This window comes from Ostrinia nubilalis, chromosome Z, assembly GCF_963855985.1.
Source record: "Ostrinia nubilalis chromosome Z, ilOstNubi1.1, whole genome shotgun sequence".
Taxonomy (NCBI): domain Eukaryota; kingdom Metazoa; phylum Arthropoda; class Insecta; order Lepidoptera; family Crambidae; genus Ostrinia; species Ostrinia nubilalis.
The window spans coordinates 19,958,910-19,981,791 of record NC_087119.1 but is presented as its reverse complement, the minus strand read 5'-3'; the positions used below and the strand labels follow the sequence as shown (position 1 = coordinate 19,981,791).

At 35.0% G+C, this 22,882-nt stretch overlaps 1 protein-coding gene across 1 annotated transcript in view; it reads right to left on the bottom strand.

Moving 5' to 3' along the window:
• The window catches only part of LOC135086780 (adenylate cyclase type 6-like), a 385,929-nt gene that overhangs the window by 29,755 nt on the left and 333,292 nt on the right, over positions 1-22,882 (bottom strand). The window contains exons 14-17 of the mRNA XM_063981571.1: positions 10,435-10,527; positions 4,510-4,656; positions 3,437-3,595; positions 2,718-2,862 (exon numbers count right to left, since the gene is read on the bottom strand). Coding sequence (XP_063837641.1) covers positions 2,718-2,862; positions 3,437-3,595; positions 4,510-4,656; positions 10,435-10,527 — 544 coding nt within the window. The remainder of the gene's footprint in view (positions 1-2,717; positions 2,863-3,436; positions 3,596-4,509; positions 4,657-10,434; positions 10,528-22,882) is intronic.

The following is a 22,882-nucleotide window of genomic DNA, read 5'->3' as shown; positions in this document are numbered from 1 at the left end:
AGTCCCAAAATTTTGTGGCCCCGTAACTGCCAGTGTTACCAGGTAATCGAGATAAAAATAGTCAAATGTCATTAGTTTGACCTATTTGCAGGAGGCGTCATCCAAATTTTGGACCAAAAGTCGTTATTTCCATTTTTTACATGTTTTGACCAAATCTTTAAAAGTATGGCAACACTGGAAAATGTTGTTTTTCCAAACGATACTCCTTAGCAAACTACGTAATCGCTCTATACAACTCGAGTTTCCATTTGAAAAATCAGAAATCTGAAACTTTTTACAAAATGACCGCTCACTCGGTCGCTATCTTGATTTTCTGAATTTTCGGATTTTTCCCATAATCTGGGTCGTATAACCGACCAAACCCCATTTTTGGATTTTTTCTGCCATATCTCCTTCTGTCCGTCCTTAACTTTAAAGACACCCATGTCGAAAAAAAATAATACTTTTCCCCGTAGCTGCCAGTGTTGCCAGGTGATCGAGATGAAAATGATCAAATGTCATTTGTACGACTCTTTTGCAGGAGGCGTCATCCAAATTTTTGACCGGAAGTCGTTATTTCCACTTTCGATATTTTTGGACCAAATCTCCGAAAGCATGGCAACACTGGAGAAATTTCTTCACCCAAGCGACACCTCTTGACAAGACACACAAACGCCTTATACAACTCGTCTTTCCCAAATGTTGCCAACTACTCGAAAAATGTCACCTTTCAGTTTTAATTTCACTTTACAAAATTCGACAACCGTCATTCAGGACTGATTTTTCGCAGGCAACCCTATACCACCGTGTTCATAATGAAATAATCTTTATTTTCATTTATATTTGATTAAATTATCAGACCGATGCAAAATGCTCTATCAATTTACCTGTTTATACCTGGCAACCCGAGAGTTATGACTGGAAAAGAATAGGCAACCTAACGTTTGCATATTCTATGGGCTTCATACTTTCGATTGGTATGGAGTTTGTTTAATAATCAAACCGATGAAATATTTAAAAATAAAACTTTTTTTAATGATTAATTAATCATATCCTGGACTGAAATTTATTAGGCAACCCTTAAGCAATATAATTATTGACATGTTAAATTGAATATAAAATATGTTTCATCAAATAAGCATCTCGGTGAAGGTCCTTGTATAGCGGGATCTTAGACTAATGTGTCCTGCTGAAATTGCCTGTGGCTGTTTAGCACCGACATCTTCCAGGGCCCCAGGGCTTTCAGTGTCCCGAAGTATAAGTTTATATTGGATACACTAAACAAGAACTAAGTTTGACGGTACATCTGAAGTAGTAGTGCATCCGTTAACCCTATTGCTAGCCTGATAGATACATAAGCTTATACGGGGTGGCTGGAGAGGCTAAAGTAGTTTTTTTTTTGTTGGCTATCTGTAATTTGTTGTGTTCCGGCAGTTAGAGGTAAGATAGCCAGTTCCTCCGTGGTTGAGGATTCCGGGTGAAGCTTGCTTCCACCTTCAGCCTGATCGTTACTTACCATCAGGTGAGATACAAGCCAAGAGCTTCCTCGTTGTGAATTAAAAAAAAAGAAAAAATATTGTCTTCATAGGTAGGTAGGTATCTATATTTTGAAAAGCTGACCACCATTTGATGATTACGGTTGTAGCAGCTGACGCTATACTAAACAAATGTAAGTAATTGTTTAATATTGATGTATCTACATTCTATACTTATGTCTCCGAAGATCTTCTAAAAGATGGATTCAAATCCCTAGTTTGCATTGAACGGTAGTTCTTTGCCATCCTACATAAGAATTTTCTAGTAGTAGTAGTACCTATGTGGGGTATCCTTTCGCCTACTTATACTAGCATACATTAGAATAAGTAGATTACACACTTACGTTTACGTCGAAGCAACTCTAACAAAACTTCATTCCGTATTCAAATTCAAAGATGCTTTAATTGAGGCTTCGCTTTCATCGCGTTCTAAAATTAATACTATCTCTGACTCAGAGGTTATTCCATTATGGCTGATTTACACGTATTAAGTAGATAAGTGGGTAAATGTACATTTTTACTTAATTTTTCTGTCAAGTTGATGGGCGGGGCTTGTCACTTGACACGTTTTGATAAGCAGTTTCATAGTAAACAAGAGCTTGACGTTTGGAATTAAGTTAAAATTTAGTTACGATGCAATTTGATCACTTAAAACGTGTAAATCAGCCTTTAGTGTCCCGGTAAGTAATTTCGAATAATTTGATACATCTCAGGGTTAGCTGCCAGCTTCGTTAGGCGACCGAAGCTGTCTACTTAAATGCATTAGCTCAACTGGCTAAATCTGCTCAGATTATACTGGCTGGGATTGAGTAAAGCAATAACAGTATTCAAGCCGTAAACTGACGATATTACAGTGGACTGGGTGATAACAAGGTATTAAATTGCAAATTCACGTAGGAATCTGCACAAATCGTATTAGATCGAATAACGATTTTTGGGAATGTGTGTTCTAGTATGACTTTAAAAACTATGAAAGTATAAAACAGTGACCTAATGTGAGGTGATACTTATGAAAATTTTCTCCTTTAAGTAAAATCAAACTATCTGTGTTATCAAAATGGAAATAAATTATCTGGATATTAAATGTTTCTCAAAGATGACGCTAATGCAATGTACACTAATGTACAGTTTCACGGAAGAAAAAATAAATATTCGTCTACAAATGGAAGAGAGACCACAATACTTAAATATTTTAAGACTTACGACACGGCTGGTATTATCAGGTACAATCAGGTAGGTCTCAATGTTATGGTCCTTCAGGTATGCGTTGCGTTGGCCACCATTGCCGGGTTCCACCTTGTAGTCGTCGCCGAGGCATGCCAGGGTTTCCTTCGTGATGTGGACGCGTCTGTCAAGCATTGAGACAGGTCAAAATGTGGTCACATAACCGTATTTGAGAAAAGACACTGATGTCAACATTAACACCCGTATTCACAAACATTGCTATGTGGTCTCATAGTGCGCGTAGACACACAGGGTCCCAAAAACCTATTCAGACAATACTTAAGTAGCGGAGTGACACACACGAACCAATCACAGAACTCTATTCAACGTTGTGCGTCCGACTTCGCATAGGGTTGCTGCTTCACAGAAGCGTCGTTTGTGAATACGGGTGTAAGTAACTTTAAATCATCATTATTGCAGGCTATGGCACTGCTCGACGTAAGCTTTCTCCGAGGACAATGAGAGAGACAGAAACACAGAGTATGATCGCCCAATTTTTTCATCCAGCCCCTGTCAGCTATCTTCTTTAAATCGTCACTTCATAGGTGTACTAAAGCTATAATAATTGCATAGTTTTAGAATCAGTGCTCCTCCTGCATAGCCAAGATCTACATTTTGTCAAAATTACACCTTGCAGTACGTTCATACCATATTTATAGTAGAAAACTTATCAGCTCCAATTCATTTCAAATACTTACCCAGCAACGCCTCCACTCTCCATGTAGTTGGCGAGGGTGACGTCATTGGACCATACATCGAACTGCCACTTGCGCAGGCCGAGGACCACGCAGTGCACGCGGCCGGTGTGGATGCCCACGCGCATGTTCACGTTAACGGCCATTACCTCGCGGACGAGGCTACAAGTGAAAAAGTAAATTGTATCACGAATGAGAAAGTACAATTATTAAGGGATAAAATCAAGAATACATAATGTAATTAAGTAACTAAAATGGCGTAGCGACCCAAAGAGGTTTTTAAGGCCAAATCAATAAGAACCTCTACTCCCGGTCTTTTCTGCAGGATCTCAATATTGATCATATCAAATACAATACCATAATATAAAATAATATAATAATATCATACTTTAGTACGAAGGAACAACTAGACAATTAAAATTGGCTGAGGGGTAAAACCAAATCTCAATCTCTAAAACGAGGCTACAGAAAACAAAGTTCAAGTCACTGAAGTGATTCTTCTTATTATAATGCCGATTGGTCATGCTATCAAGTGCTAGAGTTAAGCTCTGTATGTATACCAAAAGTTTAGTGGTCGAGCTTTCGAAACTTCGAGACTTCAAAACGTAAAGCCGGATTCACACCGTCGACAAGTGGCTCATGCTCTGCAACCAAGTGCTAACAGCGCCAACTACATTTACTCAGAAGCTTTCTGCAAAGTTCTGTATGGACGACAAAGTTGGTAATCTATCATTTGACTGCGGTTTCTAAGCGCTTTACCTGCTTAAAGGTCAGTAGCTATTATAATAAGGTTAAATATTCGCCGTGTATTATTATTTAATTTTGTAGTGAGTATTTAATAATAGCAAATAGACAGATTACAGTAGAATTGTGTATCATTGTGTAAGTACAAAGAGGCAGAGAAAATGACAAAACAAAATTAAACCGGTGTTCAAAACCAACACTATCAGTGTTGAGTTTTAGACCACATGCATATAAAAAAAGGGTCTTGTTCCTATAATGGAGACAAGACAAATCTGATGATAGTCCCTGCAGTGGTGACAAAGAAAATAATAAAGAATGTAAAGAGCACTCACGCAATGGCATCAATCATGTCCAGTCCCATCTCGACGCAGCACTTGGCATGGTCATCGCGGGCCTCCGGGAGTCCAGATACGCAGTAGTAGCAGTCGCCGAGTAGCTTGATCCTTAGGCAGTGGTGCTCCGCGGCAAGGCGGTCGAATCTGCAAAAGTACAATGCAAATCAACCCATAAACATAAACTGTATGGTGATGAATTTCCAGGAGATATCTTTTGCAACAATGTCTTGCTATAATGAGTACTCGTAAGTGTTACTCGAAACGATCACATTTGGAAGATCACGATGAGCAACTTGATTACGTTTTACCTAGTTCGAAATACTAATAAAAGCTGTTTTTATGTATACTATACATAATATGTATTTGGGCAATAATTTGTAGTTTCCTCATCAGCCAGATAGTTTTGACAGTTCCAACACCTTACCAGAAAAGTTTTTGACGGTAGCTGCCAAAGCCACGATGAGAAGAGAGCCCCAAACTTCATGATACACCAACATTCTAACCTATATTGGGAGCATACGCTGACAAACTTTCAGCTTTTATAAAATGACGTAGGTCTGGCGTTCACTAGTTCTTAACCTAATACCCACGCTTCCAAAGTAACAAGTCCAATTGTATCTGAGCTAGAATCTTAACTGAAACAAACTTTACTCTAACTTCTTTACCAATTTCCTAAGCAAATAAAAAACTATTCTAATTTCCAAGACCTCAACTGTCTCAACTGAGGAAATTCCCCACAAATTATTCATCAGGAGTGTCACTGAACTTGCGAAGTTAATTTTATTCGAAGCTTATTTACTGTTTATTATTCAAGTTAAGGCCACAGAGGAGTTGAGTGTCAGAAATACGCTCTCCACAGTTACGAATGACTTCTTGAAGTTGAACGCTGAACGAACGACTTAAAGTAAGAAGAGGTTTAGCTGTGTACTAATAATTTGATTTATCTAGATCCCGATTGAGCCAAACTTTTATCCGAGAATAACTCCTGGTATAACTGGACTTGACAGTTTCAGTATGGGAAATATGTCAAAACTGACGATTTATTCTGAGATTAATATTTACTCTTGTTTGGTCGAATCCACCCATAATCAGTTGTTTGAACCTATTTTCTCTTTAAATATTTTTTTCAACTTGTCTTTTACTATCTGTTTGCGCTTTTAAAAAACAGCTCTTGTAAAGCCTTTATTAGGAAGCACGTCCCGACACCAGGCTGGACGCGTCTGTCGTAAAACGGCAATAGGTGTAGCGGACAATTTACGAGCGAGTCCGTCCCGGTAATGAGGTTCGCACGTCGCTCTAGCGTGGACCGATCCGGTGGTTTGTATTGACTTGCAAACTGACTTGATAAGGTAAATTATGTGTTAATTATTTAAAAAACGACGGTTCGAACGTGAAAATCATGTTTGTAAGTTTGTGAGGTTGTAGAGGGGTTATCGTTTATCGCTGGATTAACTGAACTGATTTTGAAAATTCTTTCACCAATAGAAAGCCACATTACTTGTGAGTGTTATTAGCCCGAAAAAAGAAAACAAAGTGAAAAACTGGCGGTACGAAGTTCGCCGGTACTTTCGTTCTTTTTAATAAAGTTTGGATAAGTTCGAGTATCATCCATGAATACAACTTACTTCTTATATCATGCATTGTGTAGGTTTATTTTTACCCCAGTAATAAACTTATTCAGTTCATGAGGGCTGCTCGATATATTTTCGTTCTTATTGCATTTATTGCGAACAATGCAGTATCGGCACAAAATAGGAATCGGTTTACATTTTGTCTCGGATTTTCTTCGATGAAAATACGTTTGAGAAAGAACTCTGTTGCATTATTTTATTTTGTTACAAGATACAGACTATGCAGTGGTTTAAGATGACTTATAGGCACTATAGTTTTAGTTTATTTCTAGGCAACTTCATTTGCAAATGTAAAGTTTTGTATTTTATACGTAATGAAAAAGTATACCTACAAACATCTTGTGCTTGCCAAAACCTACCTCAGTTAAAAAAGGTGAAAACGCCCTTTCTGAGAACTTAAACTCAATTAAAAGGCGTGACTGTAGTGTTTTACTTTTCAAAAATGTATTGAGATCCTATATAAAAATAAAAAGTTTAACGAAAAAGTCTTATTTGATTTGAGAAATTAACACCTAACTTTCAGACCGAATTGAAACAAAATCCAGTCCAGTGGAATTGAAAATAATGAAAATTGAGCATCAGATAACATTATTTATTTGCTTCGGTTTCTACTTGCGGTCTCATTAAGTGTGTTCGCATATTTTAACCCTTTCCCTGTTGATTAGAGTGAATGTATTAGGGCGTTTGGGGTCGTTAGGACCCGCGTCCGATATCGTAAAGGTGTTTTGATGGATGGTCCAATCGTCCAGCGCCACTTTATCATCGAGAAAATGATAAATACGCGTGATAAAATAGGGACGAGACATTTATAAAAACGTCGATGCATTGACCATGTGATTAGGTACACGAAAAGTGAAAATACAATAGACTATACTAAGAACTATAAGTAGTTAGATATTAGCCTAGGCGCAGACCACCAACTTTTAGTTGACCGATAACAAATCGGTGTAATGTGCGCACTTTCATACATCTCCATACTGAGAAACAGTCCGACACAACTATCGGCCAACTAAAAGTCAGTGGTCTGCGCTTAGGCTTAGGACTTTTTCATGTCTGTATCACCATGACAACAAGATAAGAATCAAGTCTTTTATTGTATTTTTTTTTAGAGTTTTTAATCTGATACGAATATATCTAAGTATCAGTCCTCATTGGAGTCTGAATCCATTTGGCTGATTTATCCTTACATTGTGAAAATTGAGGAAACTGTAAAAGTTATAATTATTATTGTATTACAAAAAAAAAAAACATTTCAATCTCACAAATCAATCAAAATGTCGATATCGAGGCAAGATCTACGTAAGTCGATCACCACTAGTACAGAATAACGTGGCTGTATATTTCGGGCTTATGAAATATTGCGGGGTTGAGTATAAATCAATGCTTACAATTTTCCCGCTTATGTTATTGGGGAAATTTGTTAGCGTTTCGTCACTGGGATTAAAGTGAGTTACGGCAGACAGCTGGTAAAGCTGTATCACGATACGTGTATACGTTGAATATACGACCGAGCGTGTGGCGAGCATTCGTTGGATAATGTTATTAATGAATTGGGTCAATGAAATTTACACGCGCGCAGGGTCACTAATTTTTATGCCAAATACTAATAAAATTCATCATAAGTCATTTTTTCCTGTGTTTCCTTTCCTTTTAAGGAAAAATAATTCGCAAAATACTATTATGTGCATAATAAATGGTGATAATAATATTTTCTTAACCTGAAACTTTGAAGAGCCTTAAGGGGAGCAAAGGTTAAGTGGGAGAGCTAACAGTTTTAACTTCTTTATACTTTTGTGTGTTCAGGCTTGAACAAATAATAAGATCCCGAGAACCGCGAAATGTTATTTAAAATAAATAATGTTTTAACCTTTTCTAGAATTGGAACTGCATGTTTTCTTAGATTTCATTAAAGAACACTTGTGACGGTTTTCCTGGATTCTTGCGAATGTCCGTTGAGTGCTCGGCCGAATGTCTTTAGTGTGGGCGCACCTTAATGTACCGTGTTACGTGCGATAATGCCCCTTTATCCGCGCTGTAATCGCCGTCCTTGGGTACACATAAACTAAGTAGAATTAGGATTTTCCGTCAGCCTTCTAAAGTACGGGTTAAATGAAAGATTAGGTAGGTACGTACAACACTGAGATTCAATGAATGTCATTCTTGTAAACATGTAAGTATAAAGCATTAAAATTCCATTAAATGAAATGGCGAAAGAAATAGAAAAATAGTAAAATTTTGCAGTCCATTTTTAGGGTTCCGTAGTCCTGACAAGGAACCCTTATTAAAGCGATACCAACGATCATATTATTTAAGTATTTTAACCTTTAACTGGTGACATGGTTTTTGTGTAACGTAACTGGTGACGTGCGGTCTGAGAGGCCGCTACCGTATCAAGACAGTAGCATAGAAACTAGATAAGGTAGCATACCACAATCTTTAAAAACAGATTATTAGTACATAGAAAAATTAAATTAAAATGAAATATAATATAAACTCTAAATATCATTTTTAATGCAGAACTTGCTGTTAAATTATATGTAGTAATAAAAATCAAAAAAGTAGAGATGAGATCGATAATCGCAAACAAATAAATTTAAATCAACAAATTATACCAAAATTTGTAATTTTTATTATAGTTTAAATAATAACCAATTTAAAAAAACCTATCACACGTCGGTAACCTATTATTTTAGAAAACTGGCAGTGGTGAAACTTTTGTATTTTTTATTGGCTGTCAGGGCATTTATTGTTTGGCATAAAGGTGGACCGTCATTTTCACTTTCTGACTGATTCTCGTCAATTGGTCCTTTATCTTCAAAAACACTTTCTTCGGCTTCCGAATCATGGTCACTTTGCTCCAGAACGATGTTTACAGGAACATATTCGGCTTCCGACCCAATTGCGTCTTCCTTTTCCAGATATTTTTCAAATCGCGAATTTTCAAGTTGTTTCATAAAGTATGGCACTATATTCTCAACTAATGATCCTACGCTTCTTTTTTGGAGTTATTTAAGTATAAATTGCAATTAAAAACTGTAAAAATACGAAAAAACTGTATGAAAAAAATGTCACGTAATGACATTGAATTGCTTGAACTTGAAGAAAGGAATCACATTGACCGGCGCGAGTCGGCGCGCAGCGCAGCGTAGAAATTAGTTAGAATTGGCGTTTCTGCGCACGTATCCGCTGGAATACGCTCGGAGCCGACCGGCTTCCGACGCATGCTCGCGCTATCCGGATTGAAATGTCAGTTAATCAGTCGTAACTTGTTGAAAGCAATTGCGACTCTAAGAACTGTTAATAAAACACATAGGTACTATTTTCTTTAAGGCCATATATGTATGACGCGCGTTGGTCAATGGTCAATGGACATCGTACCTTATAATGTTACTCGTATGCTTCTTTTTGACCGACGCTATAATTACTTATATTTTAAAACTAAATATACGTGATATGATTAGCATATAAAATGCCAATAAAATTGTATGTGAAGACCCTCCGTATTTCTTTACGCAAACAGCGTTGTTTATTAAAATTTGCAAAATTAAATGGACCGCAAAAGCAAAAGCGATTTTTCGCAATAACTTTGTTACCTTGGTTTGTATCGAAAACGTGTTAAGCCCACGGATATAAGGGCATTAGTATAATGAAGGAAACACGCTCTGAATATTAACACGGTAAAAATATAATAATAAAGCAATAACAGAGTTTTCGGCTTCAACAATATTCGCTCGCGGACCCGAGGGAGTGAAAATTCCGGCGTATTTGCACGTGAGTTTTTTAATAACTCAACATAAATACGTTTAAAGTGTTAGGAAACGATTTAATTGGCAATTAAATTAGTAAAGAGAATATTTGAACTAAAGATTCAAACTGAAATATTTTGTAAGTAATAGAATAGGTACATAAAATTGTTATAACCAATGATTATTTATTGAAAAAATAATAAAAGCCCTAAAGTAAGTGGAGATTCTAACTCAACCACGGATCTTTTGTTTTTAACAGCAAGTGACTTGTGAGTTCTTTGAGTGGCACGTTTCATAGCTTTCAGTACACGTTTCATAATTTAAGCAAACTCTGCCATGTTGTTTTTGCTTCCAATACTTTTCATTGAGATGAACAGTATTGTAAGCTTTAGACTGAATAGGTAGCCTCGTTACTTCTAAAATTTAAATTTCCTACTTTGAACCACAATAATGAATTTCCGCAAAAAAGTTAGGTATTTTTGTGACCTTTTAATTGGTGACCGTGTACAAAAACATGTTAAAGTAGTATGGTATTTGAAACTTACCGTGCGAAGAGCTCGTTCAGCAGGCGCACCAGCTCCTCAGCCGTGCATTGGTCCGATAGGGAGGTGAATCCGCAAATGTCGGCGAAGAGGATGCTGTGGACAACACCATCTATTAGTCAACATCGTTAAACTATTTAAAAAATAGAGGTCTTTAATTGAACCGCTACTTAACGAGCATGGACTCGTACTGAGTCCAAGTATTAGCCTAGGCGCAGACCACCGATTTTTCGTCAGCCGATTAGTAGTTTAGTCGGGCAGTTAATCAGTATGGGCATGTATGGAAGTGCTCACATTACACCGATTTGCTATCGGTTGATTCTTCATACAAATTAAAATTAGTCCCAAATCGGCCAACTAAAAGTCTGTGGTCTGTGCTTAGGCTTAAGCTTATATTCTATTAGCTTACTGTTACACCTTCTACATTTTTATTTTCTGGCAAATAACCGGAATCGAAACATACCAAGTGGGAACACAGTTAAATATTAATTAAGGCTTAATGGTTAGAAAGTACTGGAAAATATTTTCATACAACAACACAGCAATGAAATGGACATTTGAAAACGTTTTGTAAACGAATTTTGAATAATTACCGGCAAAATTCATAAAGCTCTCTTTTTCAGAAGTACCTGCCATCGGAAATTCAGTCGGACGTGTGTTGCCACGAGCGATCTGATAACGTCATCAAACTGACGTTTGCGAATTGTGATTTCACGATCATTTTTAGGGTTCCGTACCCGATGTAAACGTCCGTCAGTCTGTGTCACCAGGCTGTACTATTCATAAAACGTGCTAGCCATTGACAGTTGTTCACATAATATGATGTTGCCATTATAGCGCTATAACAATATTTTATACTGAATATTAAGATATACAACAAGAGATTTTTTTTGCCCAAAATCTTCAGTTTCAGCAACAAACCATTTACATATTACCTACAAGTTTGTCCGAAATGGCCGGTGCACGAGTCCAACTCGCACTTGGCCAGTTTCTACAGCATTCACGTCGTTATTTAAGCTCATTAAATTCTTTAAAATTCAAATCGTTATTTATTAAGCTCATTAAATTCTTTAAAATATCTAACCATAACCACAGAATAATAATAAGTAATAACTGCAAAATCAAATTTCACAAAGAAGTCGGAAATGTAATCATTAAAATCCTTTGATCCAATCTGTTTTGTTATTGTTGCATTTCGTTCATTATTTTTCTAATAAACTTTAAAACAATTAAATAAAATACAGTAGCACCGCTCATGAATTTGGTCATTACTAGTTGTAAAAAAGTAATTTCCCTAAATCCACCACGAGGAAGTTTTTGGCTTGCCAAGAATTTATATGATTATACAGGGTGTTAGGTAAATGGGTATATGAGCCGACACTAGCCCATGTTAACATGGTCATATAAATGGTATAATGAAGTCAGAAAATTGATATCTTCATTTTAATTATTTTAATTTTCATACTAATCGGATTTTATAAAATTTATTTTGTATGAAAATTAAAAAAAATAAAATCATGATATCAAATTTCTGACTTCACCATACCATTTATATGCCTATGTTGACATGGGCTAGTGTCGGCTTATATACCCATTTACCTAACACCCTGTATAATTTATATGCTTAAACCAGATTTATATGGCTGAAGGTGGAAGCAAACTTCACTCGGAATCCTCAACCACACAAGAACTGGCTATTCTTACCTTAACTTTTTGACTTCATTTTCGATGAGTAAATTGCAGCTACAAGAGAATCTAACTCTGTGCACGTAACAATAACAACTTAGCGACAGGCGCCTGTTTTTGTCGTTTATTTCACTGCATCTATTACACACTGAACGTTACTATATTGTGACCGTCCGTCTTATGAAACTTTATTCTCCAATAATGTACTTGTACACAGACCCTCGTTGTTTGAAAGCGAGTACTTTTGGTGTGCTTTCATGCACTTTTGGTGTGCTTTCAACGTAAAGCTTCCGCTCATTTATTAGTCAAGGGATAATAAAGACATATCTAATAATACTTAATTAATGTTTTTGTTTTTGAATAATGGGTACGTTTAGGGTCCAGATTATGTAACCATGGGCGTAAGCAGCTTTTGGCTCTATAGTAGATAGTCTTATCCAGCTTAGGGACCTAGTCAGATTTTTGTAGACATTTAAAAACCAAACATAGGGTAGGGTAAGAGAGGTTTAAACCAGAGGAGCAGCTTAGCAACTAAGGGTGGATTCGACCAAACAAGAGTAAATATTAATCTCAGAATAAATCGTCAGATATTCGACATTTTGACATAATTATTTCCCATCCTGAAACTGTCAATTTGCCAGCTATACCAGGAGTTATGAATAGAAATTTGATTGAATCGGGCCTTATTAGCAGCATAATAAGTGCAAGAATAATTCCGGCAATTTAGTAAAATGTGAACAAGATTCAGGAATCATCGGTATTGCCGCAATTTAAGTTCAAATCGCATCATCGAACAAAGTGCTAAACCAAACATGGTCAAGTAACAGAATGGGCAATAATCGCCCAGTTTGGGCCAAATTTCTTCCCCATTTGTCGGGTGCCCGCCGAATGGCCCACCATTACTTTTTTATCTACGGTCTAATCCGGCAAAGGATCAGGTTTGCAATAACGGAAAATATTACCGCAACCATTACGAGTTTATGGTTATTTCATTTACCTTTCTTTACTGGTGTCGACCATTTTAATAAGAAACGCGGTGATTGTAAATATGGTAATATTTTTACAACAGGATTTTATGACTTGAAATTTCAAGAGGCTATGCGTTGTTCAAATGCAATGATATTTCCACAGGGATCGATGTTTCAAAATTGAAAGCTCTTAAATTAAAAGTAAAGAAACTTTCATTTGAGCAGCTTACGCTTTTCTAGGCTGTGAGAACAAAAAGCAACCCTTCTTAGAATGGAATTAATTACTTACAATTATTTTCATTCAAACCTGGCAAATATTATCAAATTTCCCACAGAAATCATCACTAATCCCGCGCACTGCGCCGATCGAACCCAACTTATTCAATTTCGCATCACGAGGGATCGATTCCCGAACATTTTCCCCTGACGATTAAATTGTCTTTAGCTTACTTTGTACAGTCAAAAGAGATAATTTGACCGTTTCATCATTCTCAAGCCGCCAGGATAAGGTCGAAAAGTGGCCAAGTATTTTTTGCCGTCGACTGTACCCACTTCGGTCCATTTTTGCCGACTCGGTGGGCGCAAAGAATCTGTGTTTGAAATCATTTAATTTTGGGTCGTTTTTATCATTTTTCCGATGTGACGAAGGTTTTCCTCGTATTATCTTTGGAGCGTCAAATAAAAAGTCTATTGCTGATGTCGATTTTGAAAACTGCGCAAGTCACATTTTCTTTAAGTTAGCTATTTGACCTTCTTTTTAGTGGTAAGTTCTTCTAACAACATTTTAATTTGACCTGGTAAAGCTAGGTCAGTACGGTCAAATTGAACATCGCGTACGTTCTGAATCGTTGCACTGACCAGCCAGGGTCAATACAATCAATTGGAATAAATCAAAAACAATCAGCAGTCAGAAATAGAGGCCTGTTAATTTGCATTTTGAAATGGTTTAAATTGCTTAGGTATCTGTTCATATTAATATGTGATCTGGTTTCCACAGCCATTTCATTAAAAAAAAAAACTAAATAGGATAATACTAAATAAAAAGTTTTCACGTGTCAATAAAAAGCGACGAAAAAGCGAAACGTGAAATATTTTACACCGCAGAGTGTCTAACGTTTTGCAATAACCAAAAATGTTTTTTCTGGCAGTGACGTGTCGAACTGAGTTGATTAAATTTTGTCGACATGGATATTTCGTGTGCAGTATTATGTCGAAGTTCAATTGAAAAACAGTTTTAATTCGAGCGACGCAGAAATACATAATACTTTTGTTGATTGTGTCAACGGCAAGACATACTAAAGAAATTCCTGGTCATATTATTTTTGCAAGTAAACATTTGCCGACTTTTCATTTGGGAAATTAGAAAGAAATAATGTTTCCCTATGTTTCTTCAGAGTGGGCTTTGGGAACTGAAAGGAGTTTTTGTTGACCTATATTATAGCAATACTTGTGTAATTTATAGTTTATTTGAATGAAGGTATAAATAATGAATTTGTTTTTGGAGAGCTCGCAACTAACTTTTCCTATTTTTCTAGAAAGTTTAATGTAGCTCCGACTAATATTTAGGCTTAGATTAATAAAACCTAGATGGATAGTCTTCATACAAACGCTTCGTCAAGAGTGAGGCAAAAATCTTATGTCATTAGTGTCATCTTTTTTGGGGAGTGTGGACAATGAAGGCGATTTACCCGAAAGTAGGGAGATTTTTAATAAGTTTTAAATTATTTACAACAACAAAACGTATCATGTACTAACTTATTTATTAAATTCACAGTAAATAACAAAACTAAAACTTCAGTTAAAAAATTATGTTGTAAAACTTGAAATAAGCGTTTTGTAGTGAAAATTCCACGAAAAATGTTTTTTTCCATACTAAAATTTTTGCGATTTTTTAAGGAACTACAGATTCAAATTTTGTTTTGAAAATTATATGAAAGAAATTATTTAGGTACTAATGAATATTGAAGAAAAAAAAAAAGAAAAATAATTTCATAGGTAAGGACCTTATTTAATAAACATCGCAAGTTAAATAAAGACATAAAGACATTTTTAAACAACCTTCTTGCCCATAATGTAAAAGCCCTTAATAAGAGCCCAGAAAAAAAAACATTTGGTATAGTGTTTCGAATCGGAGACCTATGTCAGAGGTTGTGGGGTTGATTCCCGCACAGTACAAATATTTGTGTGGGTGAACTTATTTGATTAGTCTGGGTGTTGAATTAATTTAAACAGGTTTTAACGCGATACCCGGATAGATAACATTGAAATATTACCTGTATAAATTAATTCAATTATGCAACGCAAAAGTTTAAAAATAATTATTCTGGGTGTGTTTCTATAACATTATGTACCTACATTTAAAAAAAAACAAGTGTGTTAATATCTGTTATCTGGTACCCATAAAAACGCACATGACTTGAGCTTGACTAGTGTAGAATTACAATAAAAAATATTTTCATTTGTATAATACGTTACGGTAAATGTGAAAATTATGAATAATTACCTCATGATTTGGTCAATGTGTGAATTAATAATTTATGTATAGCCTGACCAGGAACATAAAAACCCTGGCATAGAGGCGCGTCAATTGCATTTGATAGTGCAACACTGAGTACAGTCGTACCTGTGTAAAATTAATAGGCTAACTTTATGTATCAGGATTCAGGATTACGGGCTAATTTGATATTTTCATGAATTAACGAAAAATATTATTATAGGTAACCTGGTTTAAATAAATTAAATGAAAACATCAATCGAGCTAGTAGGATTTATTTTATTATTCATCAATATCAAATTCAGAACTTGAATATTCAACTGCAATGTCTGCTCATGAACGCTTCAAACTCGGTACTTCTTTCCCAATTCCATAAAATTCAACACTTAGAAAGTGACAAAAAACTTTAAAATAGGTAGTTGAAACAAACCACAGCTAATTTTCATAGTGGACTGTACTATACGATAAACATGTCAGTCAATTTGACACCCTTGTCGGAAAAATTATTCAATGAAAATATTGTCCGAACCCTTAGTATTTCTCTTCGACAAATACTTTAACACATTGTGAACCACTTTTCTTTCACGACTATAAAAAGATTTTAGCAATTTAATTCACAAAATCAATTGCGCACATTTAAAATAAAGTTTGTTTACACTTTGACAGCAATAGACTGACATGCAAGGTGACATGTCAATGAAGTTTTCAGTTACTGTTGCCATTAAAATAAATTAGTACCATTAGTTTTCCGCAACATGGCGAGGGTTTTTATGTTCCTGGTCAGGCTATACATATGTATAAAACTTAATAGGCGAAGGGCCACCCCCGCCGCACCGATCCGGTGTTCTCTATTATAATATTTGAACTAAGGTTAAATTACTAAATAATTACTGATATATGTGATTAATAATTACTTTTACCTCGACTGTCGGTAATTATTAATAATAACCGGTAATTATTTATAATTTTCAATTAAAAACATTTATCGTTACACATATCCTACAAATAAATTAAATGCTCTTATGGAGCCTTTACTTCTCATTATTTTTTTGCCCCGCGGGCGCTTGAGACAAACATTTGGCAAGTGCTGTAAAGAAGCATCTATACGAATTTAATATATTTTCTCCATTTTAATAAAATGGACACCAGTACAATAAATTTTAATAATATTTTTAACTGGAAAAGTAACAAAAAATAAAAGTTCCCGAATGCAAAAATCCGAAATTAAAAAGGAAAAGATGGCCAGCAAAAGCCAGATTAACCAAAGAGTTTTTATGATAATTAAAAATGCAGTGCAATGTTATACTAGGTAGGCACAGTGTAAAATGTCCAAATAATATAGGCGTAGGACGGGTCGTTATGGAAATCCTTGGGGAGGCCTTTATCCAGCAGTGGACGTCATTTGGCTGAAACGAACGAACGAATAATAATATAATAGCTGTAAGTCATTGAGGAGTTGAGTGGTCTACAGAATACAAGTGGCCATAGTAGCAGAATCAGAGCCCCGATAGCGCTAAAAATTTTCAACTGCAACGCGACTGGACGACGAACGAAAATCATCTTTTTAATAAATCCGTTGTTTCGTCATTGTTAGCGCGTGAACTTTACCGTGATACCGAATTGCACATCAGCTGGAATTACATTTAATAAGATAGCTACTAAATTTCAGTCTATTCGAAAAAAAGAAGTTGCAAATTTCATAGAAACTAACTAAAAAAAAGTTTTAATGTCCTTGCCGCTGTAATTGTTTCCTTAGCAGGTTACGCTTTGAGTATAAAAATTGCTTAATGTTATCTTTTTTGGATTCGTAAAAAAGTCGGATTTTTAAGTATTGCTCAACTACAAGTCGTACTAAATTTGTATCATGATGTTGAGCATTTATGTGATCAGTTACATTGGGAAAGGTAATTTTAAGCAAAGGTATTATTTTGAGAGTTAACTTTTTTTCTGAGTCTACTATGGAATTATTTTTAATGTAATTCCTTAAATAAGTTTCAGCTGTATTGCATATTACGTACACATCGTGTGATGCATAAATTAATCCGCCTCGATCCCTCATAGAGACTAACTTATGGTACCATTGCTTTTCTTTTGCAACCATATTATCTTTGCAAAAATCGCATTTATTTTTTTGAATTACACTTCTTACAACATTTCCAGCTATATATGCGACAATATGATTTTTAAAATTCGGATCATCATACGTATTTGAAGCAATTTCAAACTCAATGTCATCGGCAGTTGGGGTTTCATTGATATAACTTACTAATTCTTCATCCGCTTCATCGAATCTTTCTGAAGCTGATGTCAAATTAATACATGTCAATGCTGATGAACAAGTTAGTATGGGTATATTTTCCAAAGGCACGCAATTTCCAGTACTACCTACTTGCAATTCCATATGACAAAGAAGTTTTTTATATATGCCTTTAAATTGAAGAGCATTCGGGTTATCATTATGGCCACCATGCATCCTGATAGACCCAAACAACAACTCAATATGGTCCTGGCTGAACCTGTAAGTACAAATATAATTCAGTTCTTGTGTGTCTTCTACTAAAGTTGTATATAAATACTTTAAACTTTCGATACACACAAGCAGTCCTTTAAAACCAGGTGAACATTTAACTTCCACGGCTGTTTCAAAGCTTTTTATTTTTAAATTTATAGCGTTATCATTTCCATTGTATTTGCGTTTTCTGGTTGTTTTTATGTGCAAATTTAATATATAATTTTTGGCTTCATCTAAAAATTCAAAAATTTCACTTTTATTTGATTTTGAAAGAGGATGATTAAAACCATGCTGCATTAAACTTCGAGAATTAAAGACATCAAATAAATTATTATAGATCATTAAAAACTCTTCGGTACCCTGACTGTCTTTAAAATCTTCCAATTATAATTCTTGCCTGCAAAATTGCAGTGCGATTGCAATACTTCTGCTTAAAAGTTGGGAGGCTAGCTTAACCTTCATAATGGAATTTCTAAACTCGAGATGTTTTCTAGTTAATTTATTGGCAATGTGTAATCCTTCCTTTTCTTGAAGTAAATTTAATTTGGTCAAAAAATTCCAGCAGACTTTATTTTCATTATGGTCTAGAAATTCACCTTTGTCTTCGAAATGATTACGTACTAATTTGAACATATGTATTGGGTCCAGAAATACGGCTACATGGTAATTGGCCGAAGGATGCTTGAAAGTCGTTTTCAAGTCATGTGCGTTTTTTATTTGTCATCCTAATAATTCCATGGCTGACTTATTAGTACTATGAGCGTCAAATGTTATGGCTACGACTTTTACGCCTATCTCTTCACACTTTGTGAGGCACATTTTTATAAGGTTGGCTTTTTGTATTCCCGTTATGCTGTCAATTAAAAAGTATCCTAACGGCAATTTCCAGTGTTCGTTAAGACAAACAAGCATAAAAGTATATGCTTCTCTAGCTTTTGTGGTGGAATCGGTTGTCCCTGTGCCAATATCCACTCGACCATGACCTCCTTTTAAATTCTGACTTCGTATAGCCATTTCGTCAGCAATTAAAGTGCACAAAATTTTTTTTTCACTACCCTGTACTTTTGTTTTTAAAATTTCAAACGCCTCAACAGTCAATCCTGGAGAACCATTTATAGACTGACACCAATTATAAATTGTCTTTGGGTGAGGAAGACAAGTATCAAATGTTTTTCGTACATATGCATACGCTCGTGGCGAATAAAAATGCAAAGTGAGGCAAAACTTTCTGAATTCTCGTGTGTATTTCGGCATAGGGCGCTTTTGACTTTTACGTTTTTTAACTAAGCTATTGTAAAGTTCTGCTGCCAAAACATTTTCTGATAAAATATTTGAAATGTCATTGTCAATATATCTTTTTGTTTGCAATATCTTTAACACATTACGGAGATTGGTAGTTCTTTTCAATAGTCGACGGTTTTTTTGTTTAATTGTTTTTATCTGTCTATTCTTTCTTTCTACACGTAATAGCGTTTTGTTAAGCTTCCTTCGTAATAATGCTTTTCTTGGCGTTTCAAATATCGGATTCATATCAGGAGTCATCGATGCCTCTGAATCACCAACCGAGGTACCCTAAAATAGATATGTTAATTTTATTATTGTTTAAGGGTAGGTAAATAAGCTAGGTATATACAGGGTAGAATTGTGTAATGCTACCACAATTTTTAGAAATAATTAAATGCATTTTTATTTCTTTTCAAAAATAATGAGTATAATTTCCTATCTACAGTATTAAGAGTACTTTCCCTCCAGGGGGCATTACAAAATTCCACTCTGTATAAATCTCGTTAAATATAAAATTGAATCTACAATAGCCGAACGGTGTAAATTAATTAATAAAATACAATTCAATAAATATAAAAAAAAAAAAAATTGATATAATATTATGTAATTTATGTTAGTATCAGTTAGTATAATTTACGTCACTTAGTGTGAGAAAAATCTTAGTGCCATAATATAAAAAAAGTTAACGCGATGAATACTGAGAAGGAGGAGGTCTGACAAAGTGCACATTTTAATCGCAAACCAGTCGAAAAGTGGTCGAAAAGCATTTCCACACTAAATGTCAATTTAAACCAAAAAAGGAGAAAGTGGAATTTCGTGGAGGGTAGCTGAACGGGAAGTTATTTTAATGGTTTTAATTTATTATTTAATGTATTTTACTGCATAAATCTGGTGTTGTTTTGTGTTCTCAAAGTGCAGTGAGGTGATAAATAAGTATAAAATAACATTTTAACATTATAACAATATAAAAATAAAAACTCAAAAAGTGCTGAAGACAAAAAAAATATATAAAAATAACAATAACAATAACAATCGACATTGGCATAAAGAAACCTTAACAGAGGTTTGGTTGCCATTAAAAAAAAAAAAAACTAACGGGTTGGTTGTCTTCCTCCACGTCATCATTAATTACACTGCACAACAAAATCGAACTTTTTTTTTGTTGCATAAGATTTTTCACTTGTTGTTTACTAATTTAGGCTCGCTGATTTTAAATCTACCCTCAGATTTTTTCTAGCAGCTCTAGTTTTTGAGATACAGGTACCCTCTTAAAATGTACTCTCCATTTGACTGCTGATATCGCTATCGTCAACGTCTTACTAGTTTCTGTTTCTATTTTTGCAATGACTTCGTCTAGAAGGACCTGTGTAAACAATCCAAATAGATTTGTCACATTTGTGGCAGATATACATTCAAAAAATCCCGTTTAAATGTGTCAGACTTCGTGAAAAATGCCTATTTGGAGTACTTTCAACGGCTGTTGGAAACAAATAACAAGCCCTGGATACCGAATATAGTGTGTAAAACGTGTGTGGAGTCTTTACGATTATGGAAAAATAACAAGAGGGATCCCTTGAACCTTATTAGTCCTATGATTTGGCGGGAACCGTCAAACCACCACGACGACTGTTATTTCTGCGTTGTATACATAACAGGAATTAACCGCTCAAATCATTCTAAGCGGGTTTATTCTAATGTGCTGTCAGTTACTAGACCTGTCCTGCGTTCAACTGATACACTAAAACCCCAACCATGTACATTTCAGGTACTGGACTACAGTACGTCCGCATGAAAATGTTCAACGCATGGATCGTTACGAAAATTGAGTGTTGAGAAGTTAAAATGTGAAATTTTCGATGGACCACAACTTAAAAAAATTATAAACGATGTAAATTTTACTGAAAGTATGACGAACGCTGAAAAAAAATGCCTGGAATGAGTTTGTTTGGTTCGTAAAAAACTTTTTGGGAAATAAGTAGTCCTTCAATTTTCCTGACCACGTCAATCAGTTAGTACTATACTTTCAGCAACTTGAATACAACATGAGCATTAAGATGTATCTCCTTCATAGCCACCTTGATCGAATTCCTGAAAATCTTGGAGATTTAAGCGAGGAGCAGTGAGAACGCTTTCATCGGGATATTTGCGCTATAAAAGAGCGGTACCAGGGCTATTGGAGTAAAAGTATGATGGCTGAATACTGTTGGATTATCCAGAATAGTAGTAACACTCGAACTCATTCAAAAAAGTCACATAAAAGAAAGTTTTGTTCTAATTACATAGTTAAAGAAATTGTTATATGACAGGAAACCATGTTTTTTTGATAAAAATAGCTACTCTTCACATCTCAAAAAGTAGAGCTGCTAGCGAAAATCTGAGTACAGATTTGGAATCAGGGTAGAAAATGCAGCTAGATCCATAAAAAACATTCCATGCAACAAAAATGCTGTTGTGCAGTGTTATTGTACAAATGGGCATATTCTGAAAAACAACAGACAAATTTACGGTAAAAGGATTGTAAAACGGTTAATAAATCCGTCATGTAATAATTAATCCATACAAACTTTTGTATTTATAATATTATTAATAGGATTAGTAGGATAACTGGATTACGTACAATAACCTAGTACCAAATATTACGTACTAGGAAAACTAGTGATCAATAGCAAGGATTGAATAGTGAGGTACCTTTGTAGGAACTGCTCCTTCACGTAGTCTACATAATCCACCTTTAGTAGTATATTTGTCCGAGTCATTGAAATGAATTGAGCAAATTTTTGAGTTTTTGGATGGCATCCACGTCCTGTCATTGCGGTTTGATCTAATTTTATCGATCCATTTAGAAGCGACTTGAGGGTTAGAGGGTAACCTGAAAAGGTACCAAATATTTTTTTAACAGACATCTTTTTCTAGTAATGCACCCTAATTTAGATTTAGTTCAGCGTCTGAATACAAATAATTTTTAAAGCTTATTAAAAATGTAAACTAAAATAGAAATTAAAAATTTAGTTTGAAATGCAACGCTAAAAAAAACGTAATAACCAAAAATAAGATGTAGGTACGTACCTAATTACAATAAGATAAATGGACTTAAAAATCTCGAGTTTATAAAAAAGGAAGTGTATTTTTACGGCGAACAAATGGGAAATTTATTTTCTTGTTACTGGTATCATTGCCGTATTTAATTTTTGAAAACCAAATTCAAGTAAAATACTCGTCGAATTGTAGTACTTACTTGTGAAATGTAACACTGGTCACTTTCTTTCTTTTATCTGAAGTATTCAGACACCCTTTCACTGCACAAACCGTCATAATTAATTAAAATTTGTCGGACGTGTTTACCTATTTTTCACTTTGACAGTTCAAGTGACGTTTACGGGTAAGCCATTCTGGCTTACTAAAATCTGCCTCACCTTTCGTGCACTGACTATCTATCTAGGTTTTATTAATCTAAGTATTTAGGCTAATGCTGAGACCCACTTATAAAACTGCAAGGAATTTTTGACA